General features: G+C 33.6%; 1 protein-coding gene across 2 annotated transcripts in view; it reads left to right on the forward strand.

Moving 5' to 3' along the window:
• Nucleotides 1-3102: 3102 nt before the first annotated feature.
• The window catches only part of LOC138318545 (echinoderm microtubule-associated protein-like 6), a 31822-nt gene continuing 8575 nt past the window's right edge, over nucleotides 3103-26349 (forward strand). For both annotated transcript variants that reach the window (XM_069260996.1, XM_069260997.1), the window contains exons 1-26: nucleotides 3103-3363; nucleotides 4277-4436; nucleotides 4708-4806; nucleotides 9012-9269; nucleotides 10898-11033; nucleotides 11292-11493; nucleotides 11848-11985; nucleotides 12545-12801; nucleotides 13081-13293; nucleotides 13653-13823; nucleotides 14459-14675; nucleotides 15080-15266; nucleotides 15659-15764; nucleotides 15999-16092; nucleotides 16696-16796; nucleotides 17079-17281; nucleotides 17780-18019; nucleotides 18517-18715; nucleotides 19087-19179; nucleotides 20698-20829; nucleotides 21415-21680; nucleotides 22127-22331; nucleotides 22776-22899; nucleotides 23132-23228; nucleotides 24132-24261; nucleotides 24820-25092. In XM_069260996.1, coding sequence (XP_069117097.1) covers nucleotides 3167-3363; nucleotides 4277-4436; nucleotides 4708-4806; nucleotides 9012-9269; nucleotides 10898-11033; nucleotides 11292-11493; nucleotides 11848-11985; nucleotides 12545-12801; nucleotides 13081-13293; nucleotides 13653-13823; nucleotides 14459-14675; nucleotides 15080-15266; nucleotides 15659-15764; nucleotides 15999-16092; nucleotides 16696-16796; nucleotides 17079-17281; nucleotides 17780-18019; nucleotides 18517-18715; nucleotides 19087-19179; nucleotides 20698-20829; nucleotides 21415-21680; nucleotides 22127-22331; nucleotides 22776-22899; nucleotides 23132-23228; nucleotides 24132-24261; nucleotides 24820-25092 — 4498 coding nt within the window. In that variant the 5' untranslated portion in view covers nucleotides 3103-3166. The remainder of the gene's footprint in view (nucleotides 3364-4276; nucleotides 4437-4707; nucleotides 4807-9011; nucleotides 9270-10897; nucleotides 11034-11291; nucleotides 11494-11847; nucleotides 11986-12544; nucleotides 12802-13080; nucleotides 13294-13652; nucleotides 13824-14458; nucleotides 14676-15079; nucleotides 15267-15658; nucleotides 15765-15998; nucleotides 16093-16695; nucleotides 16797-17078; nucleotides 17282-17779; nucleotides 18020-18516; nucleotides 18716-19086; nucleotides 19180-20697; nucleotides 20830-21414; nucleotides 21681-22126; nucleotides 22332-22775; nucleotides 22900-23131; nucleotides 23229-24131; nucleotides 24262-24819; nucleotides 25093-26349) is intronic.

The raw sequence follows: 26349 nt of genomic DNA on the forward strand, positions 1-26349 counted from the left end.
ACATTTAATGTAACTAATGGAGTATTAAACAAAATTAAGAAAATTAGTTTCTTTGTTTTCTCAATTTTATGAATGAAAAGGGCCGTGGTTCGACCGTGGTGTAATACTGCTAAAAATAGACCTTGCCTCACTAAGACTTTTAAACGACACATTTACCGGTCACATTTTTTCTGAAATTTTCACAATATTAACTTCAGGGTAATGAAGCCAACTTTTTATAAAATATTTTTGGTGCACTCAAACTGGAAGTGGGTGAATCACCATTGTTAATAATTGACATTGCCGAAAATAACACCCAAAATTTCGATATTTTCTGTCTTTAAAATGTAGCCAAAAATTTCATTTGTCACATTTTGCCTACATATTTGTGATCAATAATATGAAATTATTTATACTCTTCAGAAAATAATACAGTTTTATGACATAAAACATTATTTGATACCTTTTTGGATCAAAAAGGGAACCCTGTCATACACCTCTACTTGGCAACATTAATTTGGCCATAGCACAGGCCCCTGGGACCTTTTGAATTTTTTAAACGTATTTCAAGGGTTTGCATTAATGTTGCTACATGTAACATTTAGTTTTAATAAAATTGGTTCGTGGGCAAATTTCCATTGTTCGTGAAAGAGGTCCTTTCACACAACATTTTACATCCTTATATAATGCTCTTATGATATTAAGCAATTTTCCTTCAATACCTTCTTTAATAAGTTTGTATCACAAATTCTGTCTATCTACAAAGTCAAAAGCTTTTTTGTAATAAATAAAACAACAATATATCTTTTTCTTGTTTTTTTTTTTATCAATGTTTGTAAAACAAAAATGGCGTCAATAGTTGATAATTTTTTTTAACCAAACTGAGCGTCACTTTATTTAGAATAATCACTATCAAATTTCATAAGACGCTCATTAAGGACTGATGTAAAAATTTTGCTTAAACAACTTACTAGAGTGATTCCTCTGTAATTATTTGTATCATTTTTATCTCCTTTTTTTAAAAATGAGAATAATATTACCTAAAGACCAGTTTTTAGGATAAAAAACCAGAATTAAAAATATTAATCAACAAAACAACGAGACATGGCAAAATTACCTCTTTACCCTTTATAAAATACTCGTTTATCAGTAAGTCTGGTCCACATGCCTTAGAGTTGTTTAATTTATTTATGGCTTTTATAACTTCACTTTCAGATATCTGTTCATCTAATTCATGAAACATATTATTTGGAACGTTAACATCATAATTATTGTTAGACTTCTTCGTGAGAACATATAAACATATCTTTAATGTATAGCTTTTTCTGAATACAGGCTTCTGTTTTATTTTTATCCTGTTATTATAAACATCCATGTGAAATTATTAATGTTTGAAACTTACTGAAATATATTCTGTTGAAACATATTAATATTTATCTTATAAATGAGAATCTTTTAGCAAGACCGATTTTATATTATATATGAATAATCGGGAAAAGGAAACCATTCATTTGATCTATGTTTTTTCTTTCTTTCAAACACAGATACATAATGTACCCTAAAGCTCCCCCGATTGGTCTTCTCGTAGGTTACACTAATACAGCAGACATGGGAATCCCTTTTGTTGTGTAGTGATGCAATGGGTGATCGAAATCGGGAGAGTTTGGGTTAGTAAAACAGAGAAGCTGAGTGGACGAATAAGTAGGTAATGACATTCGTATAGACAATTAATTAAAAGTATCACTGTATCTATAATCACTACACCCTTGACATTCCAAGGGTTACTATTACTGTCGTAATATAAATAACCATCCCTGGTTATATATGTATGCCATAGCAAAACTGAAGGTTCTGTCTTTGACAACGGATGTATAGTTAATTTGGTCCTCTGATGTACATCAAAAGAATCGAATAACGGTACATTGTGGTTGATTTTGTGACTTTGCAGTTAGGAGTCGCTCTCTGTAATTCTTAAGGAAGTTTCTGTGATCATTATTGGTGCTTTTTTTTCCTGAACTGCCTCCAGTTTTATATCACCACAGTGAAAGTAACCCCTGGAGTATCGAGGATTTCATGACTGTTGTTGGTGTTTATTCTGCCAATTCTGTCATTGATTTTTATTTTTGTTTTATTTCTCCACAAACTGTGAATTATTGTTCTGGAAAGTGTCCAGAAATGCAGGAATAGAAATTCCGAATTTCAGTATTTAATTTAATTTTACATAGTCTCGATCGTTATTAGGCCTAAATCGTAAAAAAAAAAAAAAAAGAAAATTTGAATGAAACTGAATCGCAGAAATTTGACATTTAAAAGTTGTTTATAAAGTATTAAATTTAACCAGAATTAAGGATTAAGGTTTTTTTTTTCCATACGGAATGCATTTTGTATGAAAAACAACATGGTCTCTTTTGAAATACTTTGTTCTTCTGTGGATACACGTGGTAAAATTAACATAATTACAGAAATGGGAAAGTTCAGTGATCAAGTTGGGAAAATGTGGGAAACGATGTGACTTCACACTATCCGGGCCACGTAATACAAATAATAGGGTCACTTTCGGGTCAACTCTCATGTAAAGTATACGGGAAACGAAAGTAAGCGTATTTTATTTTTTTAAATAAATGGACAAATTAAAAGACTTCAAAGCGAAATATGGATAATGTATTCAAATAGATTTTAATGTATAAAATATACGTTGTATAGATACCATTCTATAACATAACTGTATTCAAAGCTGTGACAGTAAGATAAATTCACTTAAAGCTTATTCATTTGAAGTGTTGTGAACTAAAGATTACTTACAACTCTAAAAATCTAAATTTAAATACAACGTTTAGAAAAAAATAGAGAAAAATCGGCATTTTTTCACGATAATATGTCGCCAGCCAGTAACTTATATTTTTTAGACTCTTATAATGTATTATAGTTTTGTTTGTTTGTTTGTTCTTATTTCTACAAATATCACTTTAATGTGAGAAGAATCGCAATAAATCTGACATAATGTCAACTTTTATAATAACATATAGGCCTAACTTACATGACCATTTCAAAGTTACTCATGATCAGTAGGCTTTACTGTCTTTTTCCTGATATTACCCACACCCAGTTGTCCCGACTGTGGAATTCAAAATGGCCGCGTAAAGACTGGTTGATGCTTTAGAGCCGAGGGAGAACCTGTATTTGCGTGATGGCGACAAAAACGGCACCTGCTTCTCAGCTGAGACTTGAGTGGGTATATGGATATAGAGGGCACCAGTGCAGAAACAATCTATTTTATAACACAAGCAAAGATGTCATCTATTTTGCTGCCGGTATCGGGATCGTCTATAACGACAGAAATCATAAACAACGCTTCTATCTTGGTCATGACGATGACATCTTATGGTAAATATTTTTTGGATAACATATATTTTGGAAATAATGTTTAGTAAAGTCGAAATGTCTTCTTTAATTGTACCTATGGGACTTACGAGGATGTTGGCGTTTTGTTTTGTTCAGACCGAAATTAAAAGTTAGCCTAGCAGACGAGAAAAGGCATGTTATAACATGCATGGGTTCGATTAAACGATTCAGTTTTTGTCCAATAAAGTTAACATGGCGGGAACGAATTTTATATTTCAGAATTATTTTGCTCATATCTTAATGCTGAAATAAAGCAAATCGAACTGAGATTGAAGATAACAAAACTAAAACAAATGAAAACACCGCCACATTTGGGTACGACTAATATCAGCTACCGCTGGCCCAATTGTATATCTGCGTCCTGTCATGTTTTCACGCTACGATTAGACTTTTTAGGCATACTACTTCTTTATAATTATCATTATTTGTCCCACAAAAATAAAAGATATAAATACATGTATATGCATATTTAGACTAGTTATGATATCCGAATACAAATCTAAGGGAAGCAACTCATAAATTCGAACTTTAACTAAGTTAGATGGAAGCTTAGACGTACTGTGTATTGAACCATTTTAATTTGTAAGGACAGGTTTCTTTTTAAATTTCCTTTTTAATAAATTATTATATTATGAAACTTGTTTATATATGTCTTATGTCATAGAAGTCGAAGCAAAACCATACAAATTGTACAAATAAAAAAACATTTACATTGCAGTATGTTCACATCTCATTTCCTTTTTTACCCAGTTATTATATCTGTTAAATTGTTTATTCTTACTTTAAATTAAAATCATTCAAAATAAGTCTGATTTCAATGTATTTTTATATATGCAATAAAAAATATATGACTGACTTAAATCAGTAAAAGCCCCTAAATATCACTTGTTTTCAGCCTCAATCTCCACCCCGATAGATCTATGGTGGCCACTGGTCAGACAGGGAAAAACCCATTCATCTGTGTGTGGGATTCCAACACCATGGACACAGTATCCATACTGAAGGATGGACACCAAAATGGAGTGGCTGCTGTGGCATTTGACAGGGAGGGAACTGTAAGTCGTACCAATTAAAGTACTTGAAATAAATAAATGTTAAAAGATACTTGACCTTTTCTCATTGTTTTAAATGCTTTTATTACAATTACCAATATCACTTTATTCTATGACACTTTTTGAAATAGTCAGTCATAGGCATAAGCCCTACTTGTTAGTCTGTCTATGATATATATACAAACCTTTCATCTTTTATGAAATTCCATAATTCACAGATTGTCTTTTTTCTGTTATTAGATATATCTATAGTGTATATTGACTTGTTCTTTAGCGTCTGGTATCAGTAGGACTTGACCAGCAGTCAACTATCAATGTGTGGGACTGGAAGAGAGGAAAAATATTGGCAACTGTCCGCGGTCACACTGATCGGGTATGTACATAATGTAAGACATATGTGTTGTATTTTTAGCTGTGTACACATTGATATAAGTAGACAATCTGAATTATGAATGTATTATGGCTATGAAAGAAGATCCAAAACCTGCAGAACTTTCAAAATTTGAATAGATACAAAAGCAGGTACCTGGTGTTTGGAATCAATTTTGTGATATCACATCCCACTTCAATTCATCTCGGTAAAGCAATATGAAGTGAAAGATATCAATTAATTTGCTTAAGGTAGGTCCATACTTTTGAAAACCGCGCCAATTCATATGACGCTATACCGGAAGTTTCAGAGGTTGTTTTGAATTCCGGAATGGTTTCCGATACGCCACGACATCCCACCTGGATATTTTTTCAATAGATGAAAATTGTCTACATATAATATTAAATGTTTAAAATCATCAAATAAATCAAATAAAAGCAGTGAAGTGAAAATTATATGCTATCTCAGAGGTTTTTGCGTTCCCTGTCGTAAATGGGAATGAATTTTCAAACACCGGAAGTGCAATTCGTCGCTATAAATGATAAGAGGGGATCCGGCCGGACCGAAATTCCGGAATTCTAAAAAAATCGCATACGGATTTCCTTTAAACACAAAATTTGGAGAAAATCATAAAAACAAACAGACATAAACCAGATATACTATCACAAAAACATATGAACTGATGTGGAATGTTTTTTTGCTGCATGATTTTCAAAAAATAGTCAAATATGACCCATCTTAGCACTGGATGAAATGGGGGTAGGGTTGTGAGTTACAAACTTCAAGCTTACAAAATTGTGAAATTTTGATCGAGGACCCCATGTTTTTATATGATATTTGAAAAATATATTATCTTCGGCATATCATATACAAATATTGTGAAATTGACATGGGTTTTCATTTCCTTTTTGGCCTATTCATTGATTTTTTACGCGCGAAAATATGGCAAAACATGATAATTACGTATAGAAACGGTCCTGGAAAATAACAAAAAATAGTTAGCATTTGTAAAAATACAAGAGTTTTGTATATTGTTCTATCGTTAGAAATTTAGGACAAAAAATCAACAGGATCGAGACAACATTCACCCTTATATTACAGAAAACATAATTTTTTTTTTTTAATTTTTTATTTTCCAAACAATGTTTTAACAAAGACTACATTTGCCACATACATATATATACATATTACTTCCATTTCCATCCATTCTGGCATTTTTCTCTCATACACATTATTATTGTTTACATTGTTTTTTATTATTATTTATGAAAAAGGGGCAGGGGGTAAGAAGAAAAAAAACAGATGGGGAGATGGGAAGAAGGTAAAGGGGGATAAAGGTATGAAGAGGGATGGTATATAAACTAATAAATAAACAATTAACATAAGAGATAGAGAGAGAAAAAAAAAAAAAAAAGGGGGGGGGGAGGGGAAAGGACAGAGAATGGATATCACTTCACAGCTCTATACAAATATATACATAGTGCAAGCATGACACATGGAAAAACATTATAAATAACTATTTTAATTCAATTTAAAATATGGACAAACTGTCAGGGGTTTGCAAGTTCCACTAGTTTTAACCATTTTGCCAATCTTTATTGAATCTATTTATTTCTTTTTCTCCTTTACCAAAAGCTATATATTTTTAGCCCACCATCATCAGATGGTGGGCTATTCAAATCGCCTTTCGTCCGTGGTCCGTCGTCCGTCCGTCCGTCCTTCCGTCCGTCCGTCCTCCGTCCGTCCGTCCGTCCGTCCGTCCGTCCGTCCGTCCGTCCGTTAACAATTCTTGTTACCGCTATTTCTCAGAAAGTACAGAAGGGATCTTTCTCAAATTTCACATGTAGGTTCCCCTAGGGCCCTAGTTGTGCATATTGCATTTTGGGACCAATCGGTCAACAAGATGGCCGACTGGCGGCCATCTTGGATTTTGATAGTTAAAGTTTGTTACCGCTATTTCTCAGAAAGTTATGAAGGGATCTTTCTCAAATTTCACATGTAGGTTCCCCTAGGGCCCTAGTTGTGCATATTGCATTTTGGGACCAATCGGTCAACAAGATGGCCGACTGGCGGCCATCTTGGATTTTGATAGTTAAAGTTTGTTACCGCTATTTCTCAGAAAGTTATGAAGGGATCTTTCTCAAATTTCACATGTAGGTTCCCCTAGGGCCCTTGTTGTGCATATTGCATTTTGGGACCAATCGGTCAACAAGATGGCCGACTGGCGGCCATCTTGGATTTTGATAGTTAAAGTTTGTTACCGCTATTTCTCAGAAAGTACTTAAGGATCTTTCTCAAATTTCACATGTAGGTTCCCCTAGGGCCCTAGTTGTGCATATTGCATTTTGGGACCAATCGGTCAACAAGATGGCCGACTGGCGGCCATCTTGGATTTTGATAGTTAAAGTTTGTTACCGCTATTTCTCAGAAAGTTATGAAGGGATCTTTCTCAAATTTCATATGTTGGTTCTCCTAGGGCCCTAGTTGTGCATATTGCATTTTGGGACCAATCGGTCAACAAGATGGCCGACTGGCGGCCATCTTGGATTTTGATAGTTAAAGTTTGTTACCGCTATTTCTCAGAAAGTTTTGAAGGGATCTTTCTCAAATTTCATATGTTGGTTCTCCTAGGCCCTAGTTGTGCATATTGCATTTTGTGAGATACGTCAGAGATTCGACAGTCAAAAAAGCTGTCGCATTTAATGAACCATGTAAGCATCTAGTTTTGTAAATATAATGTTTAATATAAAGAACAATTTCATTATCAATCCTATGATATATACAATTTTGATCTAGTTTCCCAAAAAGCATAGTTTCTTTATTAATAGCAAAAGGAATAAAAAGAATATCCAAAAGGTTTTCAAAATTGGCTAAAAAGTTCTGAACTTCAGAGCATTCCCAAAAAAGATGTATGATTGTCTCCCTTTCTAATGCACATAACATACAGTGAGGATTATTTGAAAGACCAATTTTACAAAGATATGTATTAGTTGTTAGAATATGATGGGAAATTCTGAACTGAAGCCATTGAAGTTTAGTATTATTAGTAGACATGAAGGGTATATTGTATATTTGTTTCCACATTTCTTGAGCATAGTCAAAAGAGGTTCTCCATTTATGCTGGCCAGTTATAGCCGTATCATTTTTAACTAGAACTCTGTAAAAATCTTGGACTCCACGGTTATTTTTCAATATTAATTCAAGGCTAAAAGGAATAATTGGGTAAAATAATTTTTCATTTGGTACATGTACATTTTTCAGATACTTTTTAATGCTAGATATAAGTCCATGATACTGAAGATAATTACTTATCGCACCATAAATATTACAGAATTCATCATACGTAAAGAAAGAATATGGAGAAACACTTTTTAATAAGTCTTGTATGGTTATGATTCCCTTTCTAAACCAAGATATGTAACAAACAGTTTTGTTTCCAACAATAATATTTTTGTTGTACCAAATCGGAATTTTGAATACAGAGTATTCTTCTGCTTTTAACTGGTTCCCCTTTGATCTTAATTTGTACCATGCTGTAAAAACATCTTTCCAGAAAGCATTTCTACAATTTGTCAAAATCTTACTAAGGTATTCACTTCCAAAATTCGCCAAATGATGAAAATTAACTTTAGAGTTTAGAATCATACGCCATTTACCATTAGATCTAAATATTCTCCTTATCCACCCAATTTTTAATGAATCTATAAAAGCTGTGAGATTGATCATTTTTAAGCCTCCATCCATATAACTTTGTATAATTACATCTCTCTTAACTCAGAAAACAAATTTTATGAATTTTTCTATTTTCGGCCAACAAATTTGCATTGATGGTATATTTCAAGCTTAAATATCTCAAAAAGTAGTTCGAGAACACCCATTTATCTTTTCAGAATTGAAATCTACATGAAAAATGCAAGAAAATAAGACCTGTTAGAAAAAAATGACATGGGTTTTCCCAAAAGTATGGAGCTACCTTAAGATTAATTTTCTTTGGAACCAGACAGCTATAGATATAAAAGATATAATTGTGGAAAAGAAGTAATTCAAACAGTGAAGACAATTAGAAAAATGTTTTTGATATATCACCCAAATGGGTGTGTATTGTCGTAATCAATGAAATATTAATGCAAGTAATTCAGGCTCTCTAAGCCTATTGTTCTCTTCTTTTGGATATTTGATATACAACTGGTCCCATGTTTTCTCTCCAGGTATTTGACGTACAATTTCACCCCTTCAAAGAAAACACTGTTGTGAGTTGTGGTGTGAAACATATCAAGTTCTGGACATTATGTGGGAATTCTCTGACCTCCAGAAAGGGAGTATTTGGCAAGACAGGCGAGATCCAGACCATAATGTGCATGGCTTTTAGCTACAGTGACAACACAACATATTCTGGCACGATGAGTGGAGACATCTACATCTGGAAGGAAAACAATCTCGACCGAGTCATACAAGAGGCACATAAGGTAAATGCTATAATGGTAGTCTTGTCTTTATTATCCCCCGCCCAACGAAGTTGGCGGGGGATATACAAATGGGTTCCTTCTGTCCGTCCGTCCGTCTGTATGAATGGTTTCCGGAGCATAACTCTAAAATCAGTAGAGATATTTCCACGAATTTCATACAAACATTGTTCTTATGGTCTAATAGTGCCGTTTGCTATTTTTAGGTTTTCAATTTTTGCATTTTTCCGTAACCATGGAAACATTGCTGAAAATATCATATTTTTGTACCAGGTTCGTTTCCGGAGCATAACTCTAAAACCAGAAGAGATATTTCCACGAAACTTCATAGACACATTGGTCTTATGGTCTAGTAGTGCCTTTTGCTATTCTAAGGTTTTCACTTTTTGTACTTTTTTTCTGTAACCATGGAAACATTGCTGAAAATGGCAGATTTTTGTGTAAGAATCGTTTCCGGTGCACAACTCTAAAACCAGCAGAGATATTTCCATGAAACTTCATAGACACATTGTTCTTATGGCCTAGTAGTGCCTTTTGCTATTTTTAGGTTTTCACTTTTTGTGCTTTTTTCTGTAACCATAGAAACATTGCTGAAAATATCATATTTTTGTAGCAGGTTCATTTCCGGAGCATAACTCTAAAACCAGCAGAGATATTTCCACGAAACTTCATAGACACATTCTTTTTATGGTCTAGTGGTCTAGGAGTACCTTTTGCTATTTTTAGGTTTTCATTTTTTGCATTTTTTCCGTTACCATGGAAACATTGCTGAAAATATCATGGTAAATGGTAAATGTTACTTTGCAAAACTCCACCTATCTTTGTGTATATAGTCTAATATAAATGTCAAGGCTGTATACCTGATTCAACAATTATTACAGCCCCGCTCTTTTCAACTTCCTTTTTCCTGTGTTTTTTTTCATACACATAAGTCTCCACTATCAAACTTACTTCAGCTTTGATATCTCCATTGGTGGGGGATCTGAATGACTATGTCCTTGTTATTCTGTAATTGCATATTACAGAGTTAACTACCCTTGCTGTGAGATATTGATTATTGTGATTATTGTTCAATATTTCCAGAGAAAACAATGTCATTTTTGCTCAAAATTTATGACATCACAATATCAATACCTACCCAAAAGGGAGATAATTATGTAATATGCAAAGACAGAACTGATAGGTAAATGAAAAATTATTATTACAGCAGCCAATCCTTTTGGATATATGTTTATTACACAATATGTAACCCTTCAATACTTTACTCTATGCACAACAACAGAAACAATTGTTTTCAGGTATAAATGTTGATCATTAGAGTTCATAACTACAGTAATGGTAACATATGTATACATGACCTGAGAATCGAGTTCCAGCAAGTTACCTCATCCACAACCATATGCTCTTAGCTGCTGGATTAGCCTATATGATGTTGGATTGGTAGCTGATCAAAAATTCTGATCTGATCAAAAATTCTGATCAGCTTGTGTCTTTAATATATGGCAACACATTTGCCAATTACATAATATAAGGAATCGGGACTTTTTAATCATTTCTTTTCATTTCTTAATTGTTGTTTGCAATTGGAGCTTAGATATATCATTGTTGACCCAAATTTTACATTTTCATAGGGCGCTATCTATTCACTTGACCATGCTGACGAGGGCTTTGCTACAGGTGGTAAAGATGGATGTGTAAAACTCTGGGACTCAGACTTCAAACCTATAACTACCATCAACCTGGTCAATACTCACCTAGGCTACCAAGGTGGGTAATATCAAAAACATTTTCTGTGGTCAGTTTTGAATACAGAATATTGATGTGTATTATATAGCACAAACAAATAAGAATAAATTGATCTACTTGAAAGAGATAAATTTGCAAACCATCAGTGAAAAACATTAATGATTTTCTTATGGTCATTATTTCTTATGGTCATTAATCTTTTTTTGTTGTTGAAAGAACTTAAACACGAAAACAACTGCTAACAAACTTTGCTAAAAATATCCTTCTTACATTTAACAGGTTTATGTGTTCGAAGTGTATGCTGGAGGGGAGAGCGTGTTCTATGCGGGACACAAGACAGTGAGATATTTGAGGTTCTTGTTAGAGAACGAGACAAGCCTCAGTGCCTTGTACAAGGTCATGCTGAGGGTGAACTCTGGGCACTGGCAGTTCATCCTCGCAAACCTTTATTTGCCACAGGAAGTGATGATCAGACACTCAGGTAAGTCCTACGTCTGGTACAATTGGTTACAGATTTCCTCTTGTATAGTTGATTAGAGTTTTATTGTACCTCGAGCAAATATCCATTTGATAGCTCATTAAATACACCTGGACAGATATATTGGACAGACATGAGCACAGGGGAGAGAACTTGTTGGCTGCATAAAGCTTATCTTATCACATGTCATACACCATGTGGCATAACTTTCACTGGAACAAGAAGAAAATTCATATTGTTATTACTTCTAAACTAATATAGTCACTGCAAAATTATAGTTTCCATCCCTTATAGCATTCTTGTTATAGATAGTATACTCCTGGTAAATATGTCATAAAACCATGTGTTTCTTTGCAGGTTGTGGAACATGAACAATTTTGAAATTCTTTCAAAGACCTCTGTCGACCATAAGATTAGATCTTGTGCCTTTGATAATGAAGGGAATCACATAGCTGTTGGTCTCATGGATGGCTCATTTTTAGTGTTGAAAGTTGGGTAAGTATAGATAGAAGATGCTGAAACAGCCATGTGATTATGTCCCTATATGTGTAATTAAGTGACTTTCACCTTCCTTTGAAGGATTGATATTTATATTTGTAAGGGCCGCTACATGTTTAAGGAAATGCATTAAGTCTGTTTTTCTGTATAATGGTAATATGTATGTTTTATATCAAAGATTTCATTCAGTTGTGAAACAAAAAATTTCAGGTCGGTAAGGAATGTTATATAAATGGTTGTTTGACACAATTGTGCACAACATATAACCATTTATACTTCAGTCAGTTGGTTTAATACAAACTTATTTTTATTTCTCTGTAAGCTATAGGTGTGCATGTTTCTGATGGATCACACTGTATTTATGTTTTCCTTGCCAAATAAGCCCATCTTCAAAACAGTTTCTTGATTACGCTTTAAAGTTATCCTCATTTCTTTGAAAATTGAGAAAGACACACAAAAAAATCAGATCCTTCATGAATGTATTAATAGCTCATTACTCTTAAATAAAAATCAGTTTCTGAATCGATTAATTGTTCAACATCCTTCCACTCTACAGAGATTTCGCTGAAGTTGTACACATCAAAGATAGGAAAGAAGTAATTCATGAAATGAAATTTTCACCTTGTGGAAAATTTCTCGCTGTGGCTTCCAACGATAATTTTGTGGATATATACTCTGTGGAGCAGCGTTACAAACAAGTGGGAATGTGTAAAGGCAGCTCAAGCTTTATCACACACATAGACTGGTCTGAGGATAGCAAGTTTCTCCAGACAAACAGTGGTGCTGCAGAAAGGCTTTTCTACAAAATGCCAGGTAATGGTCATTTCAGTATGGCCAGTTAGTCTATTGGTCATAACATCAATTATTTTCACTATTTAACAAGTTATTAGTTTAACTATTGCTGTCAAGTCACTAAGTTCACTACAAATCAAGTTTTTAAGCTCTCTTCTGGCCTTGTTGAAGTCTCCAATATTATAATTTCATACATTGAACAAACCATATGGTACAGGTATTAAGATGTAAATCCTAAGATCTCAATGAAGGAAATTATGGAAATGAATCATAATTGAATTGATCTGATTTGTTCTATAGTTGGAAAACAGCTGACAAACAGAGAGGAGATAGTCAACATTAGATGGCATACATTTACTGGAGTCCTGGGGTCAGAGGTCAACGGTATCTGGGAGAAATACACCGACACAAACGATGTCAATGCTGTCGATGCTAACTTTGCCGCAGAGACTGTTGTCACGGGTGATGATTTTGGTCTTGTCAAGTTGTTCAAATTTCCTTGCCTAAAGAAAGGTTTGTATTACAACGAATGTTTTCATTTGATACATTTTTGTATGCTTGTATATTAACTGCTTGATATACAAAATTTGATTCTATCAAATTTCATAGTACGCTTATTAAAGTGGAATATATTAAATTATAGATTATCCCACCCTCATTAAGTTTTTTTTTATTATTTTGTTTAAAATAATATTATGATAGAAATAAAACGTAGAATATATATTTAATGCCAACATTGTGACTCAGTACACTTCTTCTATCATTAAAAGTAGCTGAAAACTGTTGCATAGTGTCCGATGAAGATGGTAAATAAGATATTAAGATCTGAATGAGAAGCATTATCACTGAATTCTGATCAATTTTCATTAAAGGTGCCAAGTTTAGGAAGTATATTGGCCACTCGGCTCACGTTACCAATGTAAGGTTCTCTCATGACAAGAGTCGTGTGATTTCAACGGGAGGGGCGGACCATAGTGTGTTTCAGTGGCGTTTTGTCGGCAGTGATGGCGTAGGAGCTCAGGGCTTGGTGGATCCCCAGAGTGGTAAGTCTGGCATCAAACAACAAAAAACACAAAGATGTTCAGGAAAAAATTTGTACCGGTGTTTGAAGGAGGCAGTGACTGAAGGGTTATATTGTAAACTTACTTATTTCCACAGTGATTTTATTCTGTGCTTTGCAGTTTAAAAACGATATTGTTCATGTAGTTGAGAAATCCTCACTGCAATTAATTTTCGCGAATTTTTTATCGCACACAAAATTTAATCACAAGTGCAAAATCAGTTCATTTACAGTTAGTTCTTGGCACCAACACTTCTGTATCTAATATACTTCAAAGTAATTGAGTTCCCATATGTATGTAATGGGAAAATGTAAGACTTGTGCAGCTCATATGAATTTAATACTGTCTCTGCTCTAAAATGGCAGTACATACAATGTACTTTTTGCATGTTGAGGAGTATTATCAATGTCCTTTCATTTTCAATTTTTGATTGATTTGCTTTTCAGGTATTCTTTGAATGGGCTACCTGAACTACAAATTAACCCTGTAACATACAGTATTTAACTTTTCTGTTGCAAATAATAGATTGATAACTGGTTAAATATTAGCAGTTGTCCATCAGGAGCACTTGTCTATAGACCCTATAACAGATTGTATCAACTTTTTCTCCACAATAGGATACCTGGATTCCAACAGCGAGGCCAGTGACTCAGACCTCTCTGATGTGGGTGAGGTGGACTCGGACCTTGAGCAGGAGAAGCAGATCAGATACGACCGTGCTGTTTACAAAGAGGATGCAAAAACTCTCAAAAAGATGATAAAGTCTGAGCTAGGCAGCGGTCAGAAACGAAAGAAAGGTCCAAATGTTGGACTGCATCTTGAATACATCCATGGGTAAGTATAAAATCAAGGACATACCGACAACAGAAATAGGAAATCTTTTTATAATGAAGATATCTACTAAATTAGCAGAACTCTAGACTTGTTTTACCCTAAGGAAGTCTAGAAGCAAATATCAAGATAACATGATTTGTAAAAATTTTACTTCAAAAAATAAAACTAGTGAACAGTAGATTAGTTGGGTTATTAGAACAAACATTAATTCTTATAATAACAAATTCATTGTTATAACAAAATATTTTTCCATCAAGATCTGTATAAGATATTTGCAACATGTGTTTCCCAAACTATGTTCACAGGTAAGTAATTCCTTTAACTCTAAGAGATTTGTTGTATACATACTATATGTTTTTTTAAATTTTTACATGACATGATGAACATATTATTATTGTGTTTAGGTACCGTGGCTATGACTGCAGGAATAATCTGTTCTACACACAGAATGGTGAAGTAGTTTATCACGTAGCTGCCGCTGGCATCGTTTATAACCGTGAGAACAACACCCAGAGGTTTTATACGGAGCACACAGATGACATCCTCTGTCTGTGTATTCATCCACTCAAAGACTTAGTAGCCACTGGTCAGGTTAGTCACAAAGAGTTTTATCGTTTTTCTTTAGATGACATAACAAATGGTTAATATGTTTGTATATTTGACTTCAATGCTCCAAAAATTTCCAAACTACTAGCATGAGTTGATTAAAAAGTGCACCACAGGTTCCATTTTAATGCACTCAGTAATGATTTTTACAATTGTTTCAGAATACAATCTTATCATGGAACCATTATAATTGTATGGTCATCATTTTATACATGATCAGAACTAATGTTGATTTAAAGATAGAAAAAAAAAAGAAAAAAAAATACTGGAAAAAAAATCCAATAGGAATTCCCTTAAAAAGTATCCAGAAATTTTATGCCATATTTCATATGTCAATTTAATTGTAGCTATTTTATGCCATGTTTTGTTGTTGATAGGTTGGCCGTGACCCTGAAGTACACATTTGGGATACTGATACCCTCAAAACAGTGTCTGTCCTGAAGGGCCAGCATCAGCGTGGAGTTTGTGCTGTCGATTTCTCAGGTACAATCTGTGAAAACAATTATAAGTAAAAGTTCTAGCTTGGGATCCTGTTCCAGGACATAAAGTCAAAGTCACCATTACTAAAATTAGAAATAACTTTCAGCTGGGTATATCATTAACAATATTTTTTACTGAAAATAACTTTATATCTTTGCTGTATTTTAAAATTCTGTGCAGACGACACATCTACGTTCATGGAACTCTTGTTATTTAATCATATGGTGCTGTTTGTAGGTGACGGTAAAAGACTAGCCTCGATCGGATTGGATGATAACCACTGTATCGTGGTGTGGGACTGGAGAAAGGGAGAGAAACTAGCCACCACCAGGTAATACATTGATAGTCTTATATACAGTCCCAGTTTATGATCAAATAGATATCAAAAAGAATTCTTGAATGTAATAAATAAAGAAATAATCTATTATATAGAGCTCACGTCGAATTAAGTATCAAGGTCAAATAGTTAAATTAATGATGCTACACCGCTGACGAATAGTATTTATTCACTATCAAAAACAGGAGCATACAAATTAGCGTTTTTCTTCAGTTACAAAAGTTACTTACTTTACACCATTACCATAGTTAAAAGTTTGAGCTTAGTTTTATTTAATATAAAAATATTAAAAATGATTAATTGAGTCCCGAAAAAAATCCCTGGCACTATGTCCTATAGGGAAAGAAGTACTGATTGCGCTAATACCAAAAGCAAAAAAAAAATTCATATGTATTTTTGTGTTTATTCTACACATGTGTACACACTTAAACACCAATTATTGTTGAAATACTGAATACTGTTTATGCTCTGTCAGCTATGGTGTATCTTGAATAAATGGGGGTTGAAAGAGAAATCCTAAAAAGGGGAGATAAATCAGTGAATTTAAGAATAGTTCCGTACAACAAGAAGTAAAATCTTTCTTGTCTTTGTTTACAGGGGCCATAAAGACAAAATATTTGTGATAAAGTGGAATCCATTTGAAGCCAACAAGCTCATCACAGTTGGAGTAAAACACATCAAGTTCTGGACACAAACAGGTATCAAATATGATATAGAAAAAACCTTTGCACCCGTGAAACTTTAAACAGTTATCAAAATAGAGATCATAAGTAATGAAATTATATAAAATGTAAAGTAAATCAAATGACATGATTACTGATCCTAAGAAAAGCTCTTGGTTCATGTAAATATTTATGTATGTGTTGTGTAATATTATAATCATTTATTAAATGCTTGGAAAGAGAAGTCCTTACAGGCCTGTGACCTGTGTGTGAGTGGTTCTGTTACCAGCAATATATTTAATGACCCATTCCTTCTAGGTGGAGGTTTCACATCCAGTCGAGGTACATTCGGGAATGTGGCCAAGTTGTGTGATATGCTTTGTATCACCTTTGGTAAGACAGTGGATTTGTTCTACTCTGGTGGCAGTGATGGAAATGTGTTTGTGTGGCAGGATACCAAACTACAACGAATAGTGAAGGCACATGAAGGTCCTGTGTTCGCCATGCATTCTCTTGATAAGGTAATATACTAACCAGATGTTATTCCATTTGTAAGGTCTTAGAAATAAATGCAGAAAAAGTTGGATTACTGAAGGACAACTGAATTCTTGTGATTTAAAAAAAAAATGATAATTTAATAGGTATAACATGTGTTTTTGTAATCAATTCAAAATCAATAGATATCCCAATATGATGCCATCTGAAAGCATGGCTAGTAGAAATCTCTTTACTAAAATTTTCCAGAAAGCTGGGTATAATTTTTAAGAGACAGAAAGAAAGAGCTTACTCTCACATTATGTCGTCAGTAAATGTTTCGTTTATAATTACCAATATTTTGATCTTTGACATTGATACATGTACATCAAAAGCTTTTTTTGAATATACATAGTTCATCATCTATATAACTTGTTTTATTATACATTGTAATTTTACTAAGAAAAGAACTAATTTCATCACCAAGCTGGTCATATCTTGTTATTTGGTGTTTGTTGCTGACTAAATTTGATATCCCCTATCAGGGCTTTGTAACAGGAGGAAAGGATGGTGTTGTTGGACTGTGGGATGACCAGTTTGAGCGATGTCTCAAAACCTATTCAATCAAACAAGCTTCCATAGCCCAGAGCTCACGAGGAATGCTGATATCTGAGTCGCCAGCCATCAGGGCTATTGTCCTGGGCCATGGAAAGATCCTTCTGGGGACCCGCAACGGAGAAGTACTGGAGGTGGATAAGGCTGGTCCTATGACACTGCTTACACAGGTTTGTATAAAGTATATGGAAATCAGGGCGAATATTATTACTAAATATAGTTTTTACCTAAATGACGTCTGTATTCATAACAAAAACTAATCTAACTAATCTTAAAGATTGACGGTTACTGCCTTCTGTTTCTGGGGTGTTTTTTTTTTTTTTTGTGGAAAACCATAATTTTAACTTGAAAGATGATTATTTAGGGGAGTGGAGGTGGCAGGTTTGTGCACATATCTAAATAGATGATATGCTTTGAATTAGATTGAACTTGAACATTATATTGGATTATATGAATTTAGCTTGTAAAAAGATATAATTTCTATTGAAATTTGTATACAAATATATACTGTATTTAGAAAAATCACAATTAAGCAAAACACTTTTAGTGCAAAAAGTGTTGAAATTCTTGTCTATCTGTACAGTTAAGAAATTCTATAAAAAATGTATTAGATAATGAATGTGTAAGAAATAAGACATACAAAGAAATGTATATTACTTTTGTGCAGGGTCATATGGAGGGAGAACTGTGGGGCCTAGTTGTTCATCCACGCAAAAAGATATGTGCCACAGTCAGCGATGACAAGACTCTTCGTATCTGGGATCTAACAGATCATAAAATGATCAACTACAAACAGCTCAAACAAGCAGGCCGATGTGTTGACTTCTCCTACGACGGCAAATTTCTGGCTGTTGGCCTTAAAGATGGTAATCTCATTTAAAATAACAGAAAAAGTTTCATGATGTACTGAATGATGAGATTTAGGTGTTTATAGATAGGAAGAGGACTAAATATTTGCTTTGTATTTATTCATTTCTCCTTTACTTTATGTTTTGGGGTTCTCAATATCTTACTGTATTTATTACTAGATCTTATTACGTATGTAATTTGTTCAGATCTTCATACATATGTAGTTTGGTCAGATCTTCATACATAGGTAATTTAGTCAGATATTAATACATATAAAGTTTAGTCATAGTTTTGGCTTAGGGTAAAGTCCTATGAAATGTCAAGTCTGATTTAAAAAAAACTTAAGTTTGTTTTGAAATACAAAATGTAATTTTTGTTTGTCTTCCAGGAAGTTTTGTGGTTGTGAATTCTGACACAATGGATGATGTTTTGACGTTCCATCATAGAAAAGAAGAAATTTCAGACATCAAATTCTCTCCTGGTTTGTACAGAATAATAACATGTATAAGTAATCCGTCATGGAAAGAGTATAATCCAGTATGATTTTGATTTAGCTATGAATATGTATAAATCATGAATGCAATAATGGTGTTACATTTTTTATCTATTAGGTTTATGTTACTGTGCTAAGATCAGCTCAAATCCTATCTCATTTAAAAAAAAAATAAAAAAAAAAAGAAGATTCAGCAGACTCTTCTTGTTTTATCATGTAGATGGCCGTCAAACATATGGTAAGACACATGTGTAATAATGCTGTTATGATGCCATACATTGGTATCCATTAGATGTTGTCCTAAAAATGTGACGTTGCACAATTTTCTACGTAGAAGAAAGCAAAACTGCTTGACATCACTTTAATCAAAAAACATAGATCAAAAGAAGTATGACTGATTTTGCTTTTAAAGAATAATTTTGCAAGCTATGCCAGATGCAGAATTTTACATCACTATGAGTGTATGATCCATTGCATGTTCAGTTTAGTTCAACGTTTAAGCCCACCATCATCAGATGGTGAACTATAATTACTTTTGCCTGTAGTCCATCAACCGTCATCTGTTGTCTATAAACAGTTGTTGTTATCACTATTTCACAGAAATAGGGGTCTCTGTATATTCCTCTTAGTCTTATAGGACCCTGCAGAACACAGCATGGCTGGTGGAGGCCGTCTTGGATTTTCAGTGTGTTGCTGCTATGCATAATTTATAGCTTTCCTGTGGGTTTTAGATACTTTTCAATTAAATGTGAATAGGGAAATACAGGAAAATATTCTTCTTTCCTTTGACTGACATAGATAATTTTTTAGTGAATGCCAAGGTCCCTGTTGGATCACTTGTTTGTCCATTAAACACTTAGGGTACATGACATTGTACACATGTATTTCATATGTTCATCTGTCACTACACATATCCTTTTATAATAGCTTATGTCAATGTTGCTCACAACATACAACACAATATCACAATATCTCAATTAATATTCAAACTTTATTTATTTTAATTTTACTTTTACATACTGTATAATATGAAATATTTGCTGTATAGAAATTTTTGTTGTTTTTTCGAGTGCTGTGGAACCACGAAAATTAAATAGAAAAAATCTGTTTTATACATTACAGTATTGGAATTACAAAAGCAAACTACATATATTTCTTCACTTAAAATAATTTGAAAATAATTCAAGAATAATTTTGAATAAACTGCACAAATATTTATGTTATACAGTAGTCAAATGAGGAAAAAACATTTTCAGCTGATCTTTGGCTTTAAGACATTGCTCCTGAGCTTAACATGTAACTTAGAGGTAGAAAGTATGCATAAGATAGATAATACTTTAAGTACATGTAAGACCGAACTCAAATAATTTTGTAATTATGCAGACTTAATATTCCTTGTGATAGATTTGAATATAATATATGTACAGAACTTCAAAGGCCTGAGGGTTTAGGCCACAAAGGATCTTTCTTAATTTATGTATGTATTTTTTGTACTTCCATTTTCAGACCCAGTGAAGTATTTAGCTGTAGCCTCTCATGACAACTTTGTGGATATTTATAATGTGCTCACCCAGAAGAGAGTTGGGACATGTAAAGGAGCTTCCAGTTACATTACACATGTAGACTGGGACCGTACCGGTGAGTCAGCATAATGTAAACTTATTGACTGCACTAATCAAACTCTTCTGATAAAATATGGACAAATTATGAGCAAGTACATCAAATTTATTTAATAGTAATAATTAAGAAATAGAAAATAATTTTAAAAATATATATAATATACATTATACATGTCAATGTACAGAATTTCATACATATCTTGAAAGCACCTTGAACAGAAATACCTTAAAAATGTGTCGGGGAGGAGACATACATAGCATAACTAAATATTTGTAAACTATGGTTGCAATACCATAAGTTTGGAACAACAGTCACAGGTTTGTTCATGAACAAAAAAAATATTTTTTCATTTCTCTGTATTGATTAAAAGAACAAGCAAAGGCTAATATATTTTGTAAAATAATTCCATTGTTGCATTGTATTTATGAATTGATAAAATCTAACAGACCTTATTTAAACTTTACGATTACGTGATAGTTGGTAGGAGGGGGAATTTATGCATTGCTGAAAATAATGAAGACACAAAATGTTGCATCCATAATTATATATGAATTTGCAAAAATAAAATGGTTTACATTTCTTTCTTTCATTCAATCTCTACAGGAAAAGTGCTTATGGTAAACAGTGGTGCTAAAGAACAGCTATTTTACGAGGCACCTCGGGGTAACCGTGTCACACTGCGAAATGCAGAAATAGAGAAATTGGATTGGATGACATGGACGTCGGTGTTGGGCCACACAACGGAGGGGGTGTGGCCTCCAAAGAGTGATGTTACAGATGTAAATGCTGTCTGTGTCAGCAGTGACAAAAGTGTTATTGCAACAGCCGACGACTTTGGATTTGTGAAACTCTTCCAGTATCCTGTTAAGGTATGATAAGAAATGAAGATAGGTGCAATGATAGTATCAAAAATGGAGTGAAACAATGTAATACAGCTGTTTAGTTCATTTAGAGGATGCATGAATATTCAAATGGTGATGATGGGTACTGTACACTGAAGGCAATATGTAACAGGTTCTAAACGTTTGATAATAAGGTGAAAAAAGTAAATATTGCAATTATTACAGGTTTTATAGATATTGATATTTGAGTTAAACTTTATTTTTCTTACAGGTTTTATAGATATTGATATTTGAGTTAAACTTTATTTTTCTTGGAGAGTTATTCCATGAAATATTTACCTGACCCAAGGACTTGTGTTTATGGTTTACTAATACTATGCTGAACCATTTTCCAATTTTCGTATGAGAATCAGCTTGTTCTTCCCTAATTCTGTCTTTTTTCAAAAACAAAATTATTCTTGTTTTGTTTTCAGGAAAAGTTTGCTAAGTACAAGAAGTATGTTGGGCACAGTGCACACGTGACCAATGTACGATTTACCTCGGATGATAACCTGTTGGTATCGACCGGTGGAGCTGACACAGCCATCATGGTGTGGCGCTATGGTAATCCATCCGAAGGGCCAGTTACTACATGTGGAGAGAGTGATGACTCCGACACAGACTCTGAAGAAGAGGGTGGTAAGGGAGATAATTAAGCATAGATTTGATCTCTTCTATGAACCTTCTATTATGCGCCACCTCAAAATGGGTATACAGTACACTGTCCTGGCCTGTCTTGTTATTAACTTAATGTAAGAAACAAACACTAGTGCCCAAGTTAGGAATATAGTGCTTTGTTACCGGTATGTCCATGTATCCATTTCTGTCCATGCTTCAGCATGAATTCTTGTCTTGGCAATATTTTTCATTCCCATTGTCTCCTGAATTTGATACTTTATATGCCCTGGTAGATGAGGCACTTTGTCTCACATTCATTGATGTTTGCATTGATCTTAATTTTATCAATCTTCACAGAATTAGACTGTAATATTTGTTGATCTGTCTTGTTTAGAATTTCATTATTCAGTAATTTTCTTGATAATTAATGCTTTTCTGTCAATATCGGATCTGTTGTGTTTGTAGGTTATGATAGTGATGTTGAAAGAGAGAAGAACCTGGACTATGCAAGCAAGAGCTACACAAATCCAATCCGAGAAAGGAAGGGAGTAAAACCACATCTACAAGAAGGAGCTGGGGAGCAGACCAAGTAAGAATCTGACTTACATTTAAAGTAGAACATATTGTTTGAAATAAGTGTATGTAAACGTTTACTTTGGCAAGAAGGAAGTATTAGCATCTTTCATTACCATATGGACACACAGTTCTCAGTATTTAGGATTGCAGTTTTCATAGGATAGAATTACAAATCAAATATATTATAACACAGGAGTTTTACCAGATACATTTCTTGTAACATTTTCGTTTCTTCATTTAAAAAGACCTGGTTTCCGCCGAAAGCCTCCAAAACCACCCAAAGTTCAGAGGTCAGAGGCTCCGTCAGCAGGATCAAAAAGGAAGAAGACTACACAGGTGACGGTAAGTTGTTAGTACCACAATACATATAAAATGCCTTTGAAGGATTTGATCAGTTTTATGTGTGCATGAAAGCCAATGGTCAGTGTTTGGAAACTGCCTCATGTAGGCCTTCAACTGGTGACTTAGATGTATTTTGTACTGCAGCCCCAATATATCTGGTGTTAAAAGTTAAAGTTATATGTGCCGTATTTTTCATACTCACGAATCAAGATGAGCTTTTAATATGTTATTCAGCACCAAAAATTACCCACTTTTTGAAAATTACAGTGCTTTCAATGCATAGGTTTTAATTTTACATGTACAAATAAGAGCTGAAAATGATTTTTGGCAGTACTGCCAAAAATCATTTATTTACATCAATAGTGAAGTGAAATGAGTACATACGGTGAGACCATGAAGCCAAATTGTGGTATACAATTTCATTACACATTTTTACAATGTTTTTAGTAATTGTAAAGTGACTTCTGCAGGTATGTTTTCATTTAAACATATTTAAGGCATAAAAACAACAATTTTACAGTACAAAATTTCTGTGTTATAACTAACGTTTATAAGTCATCTGAAGCCATTTGAATGATTTTTACAGCTTTATTCATCAAACCTTATGGTTTTTAATAAATTAATGATGAAAAAATAGCATGTCAAAATTATAATCGCCCAGTTACGGCACATATAACTTTAATAGTGGAAATTTAGGCATTATTGAAAAACATTTCAAGCATATTAGCACAATATTGTTATCAGGTTATTAATAGACATAATGTGTAGAAGGTAGCAAAAACTAGTATTACTTCAAATTTTACTTTTTTAATTTCAGAAATAGATATGTTGCATAGTTTTGATAATTTTCTATTGTAACTGGTATTAACATTCCTTTATGTCATAATTAAACATATTTTACAGGATCTACAGTTAGACTATGTATTTGGTTACCGTGGATTTGATTCGCGTAACAACCTGCATTATATAAATGAAGGAGCTGATATCATCTTCCATACTGCTGGAGCAGGCATAGTACAAAACTTGTCTTCTGGTGAGTATGTTATGGTATTGACAATAATTGTCATCCAGGGACCTAAAACTTGGCTTTGAAGGGGACACGTATTGAGAAAACAGTCATAATATATAATATCTCAATATTGAAATAAAATAAGTTTCCTCACTATTGTTAGAACAGATAGAAGCATGTAAATGGGCTTAATAATCTGGGAGAAATCCTGAGTACCAGAGAAAATTTTGCAGGTGACCCAATGCATGTAAGGGTATATTCCTGATTGGGGAAGTGAAATCGATGATCTTGGTAAAAGTCATGTTTAAACAACATTTTGATAATATATGGACAAATTACACAAGTACAATAACATGTTGTATGAAACAAAAGCAGGATTTCTAATGGGATTTATACCTACCTTGACTTAATGGCAGAAGAAAGTGTGACAGTCATCCACTTTCCTTCTTGATATTTTGTCTTACAAAATTGCAGAAATAATCATTGTTAATCGTGATAATAATAATTTTATTCCAGGTCAGCAGAGTTTCTATCTAGAACACACCGATGACATCATTTGCATTAATAATAATTTTATTCCAGGTCAGCAGAGTTTCTATCTAGAACACACCGATGACATCATTTGTCTGGCCGTAAATCAACACCCGAAGTTTAAAGGTTTGGTGGCGTCAGGACAGATCGGGAGCGTGCCTTCAGTTCATGTTTGGGATGCTGCCAATAAAGATACCAAGTCCATTCTAAAAGGAGGTCATTCCAAGGGGGTGTGTGCTGTGGACTTCTCCTGCTCTGGAAAATACCTGTTGTCAGTCGGACTAGAGGATGATCATAATGTGATCGTGTGGAGATGGCAAGAAGGTCAGTGTGGATTAAAAACTCTCTTGAATTCTTTGGCACTGTGGTAAAACCATAGTTAATAGGGCTGTAACGAGTATCCGAGTACTCGAGTATTCACGAATTATTGAGAAAGATCGGATACGAATATTCGTTACTCCTGATATTTGTGGATCGCGATCTTTCAAAAGCAAAAAATAATACCTTCTTTAATGCTGTCATAGCTCAAAAATGTGAAGGAATGTACACTAAAGTCTGAATATCATCGATGTTTTCACTTTGAAGTAGACCGGAAGTACACATGAGCTGCGTGAAGTAAAGCTAGCAACATGTTATTTTCGTACCCACGCTTCGATGCAATGTTGTGAATTCTTCATAAAATAATAATGATAAAACATAATTATTGACTTCTAGAGATGTAAAAGATTATTATCGATTTCGTTTTCATTACGGGTCGGAAATATGTAAAAATACGAATATATTATATTAGGCAACTGAGTACTGTAGATGTGAACCCCATGTCAAAAACGAAAGGTAGGCTAATTATGAGTCAAAATCATAAATCACCTGATTAGAAATAAAAACTATAGGCCTAGAACCAAAGTAAATTGTAACTACTCTTATAGATTTTAAATTTTTTTTTCTTAATTTCAATGTTTTTCTGTATTTGACCAAAATAAAAGTAACAATGAAATGTTTTGATATGGTGATTTATGACTTACCATGATAATGTATATACAGTGTACCTGTTCACAGATGGTTTGACTTTGATTCATGCCGTAATTGATGTGCAGTAGTATTTTTGAAATGACGTTATTTCAAAATTCAAATGATTTGATTTTTTTACAGTTACAGTGACTGAATCCTACTGTACTTCACCTGTAACTCTATTGCTTAATGATAAGGAATGTAAAACTGCTAAAATTGGTTTTATTATCAATCAAACATTTATCAATATATAAGACCATTATTGATTTATCAATAAAAACAGTTTTACTGCAATTGAATCTTTTGCTTGTATCTAACTGGTGATTCGTGGTCCGATCTGTGAATCGTCAACCCTGAATCGTGGATCGGATCGGATCGCCACATGTTAGACAATCCACAGCCCTAATAGTTAGTGGAGTTTATGTAATTGGTTATTATAAGGGAGCTGGAATGTTTGATATGAAGTTTTGCTCTAGTGACCCAACAAAATACTTAAATAGGGATTCTATGTACATTTTACAATTTCCCCAGTCTCACAAGATGACTGCAAATAAGCCATTTTGGCTCTGCTTT

This window comes from Argopecten irradians, chromosome 3 (genome assembly GCF_041381155.1).
Source record: "Argopecten irradians isolate NY chromosome 3, Ai_NY, whole genome shotgun sequence".
NCBI lineage: Eukaryota > Metazoa > Mollusca > Bivalvia > Pectinida > Pectinidae > Argopecten > Argopecten irradians.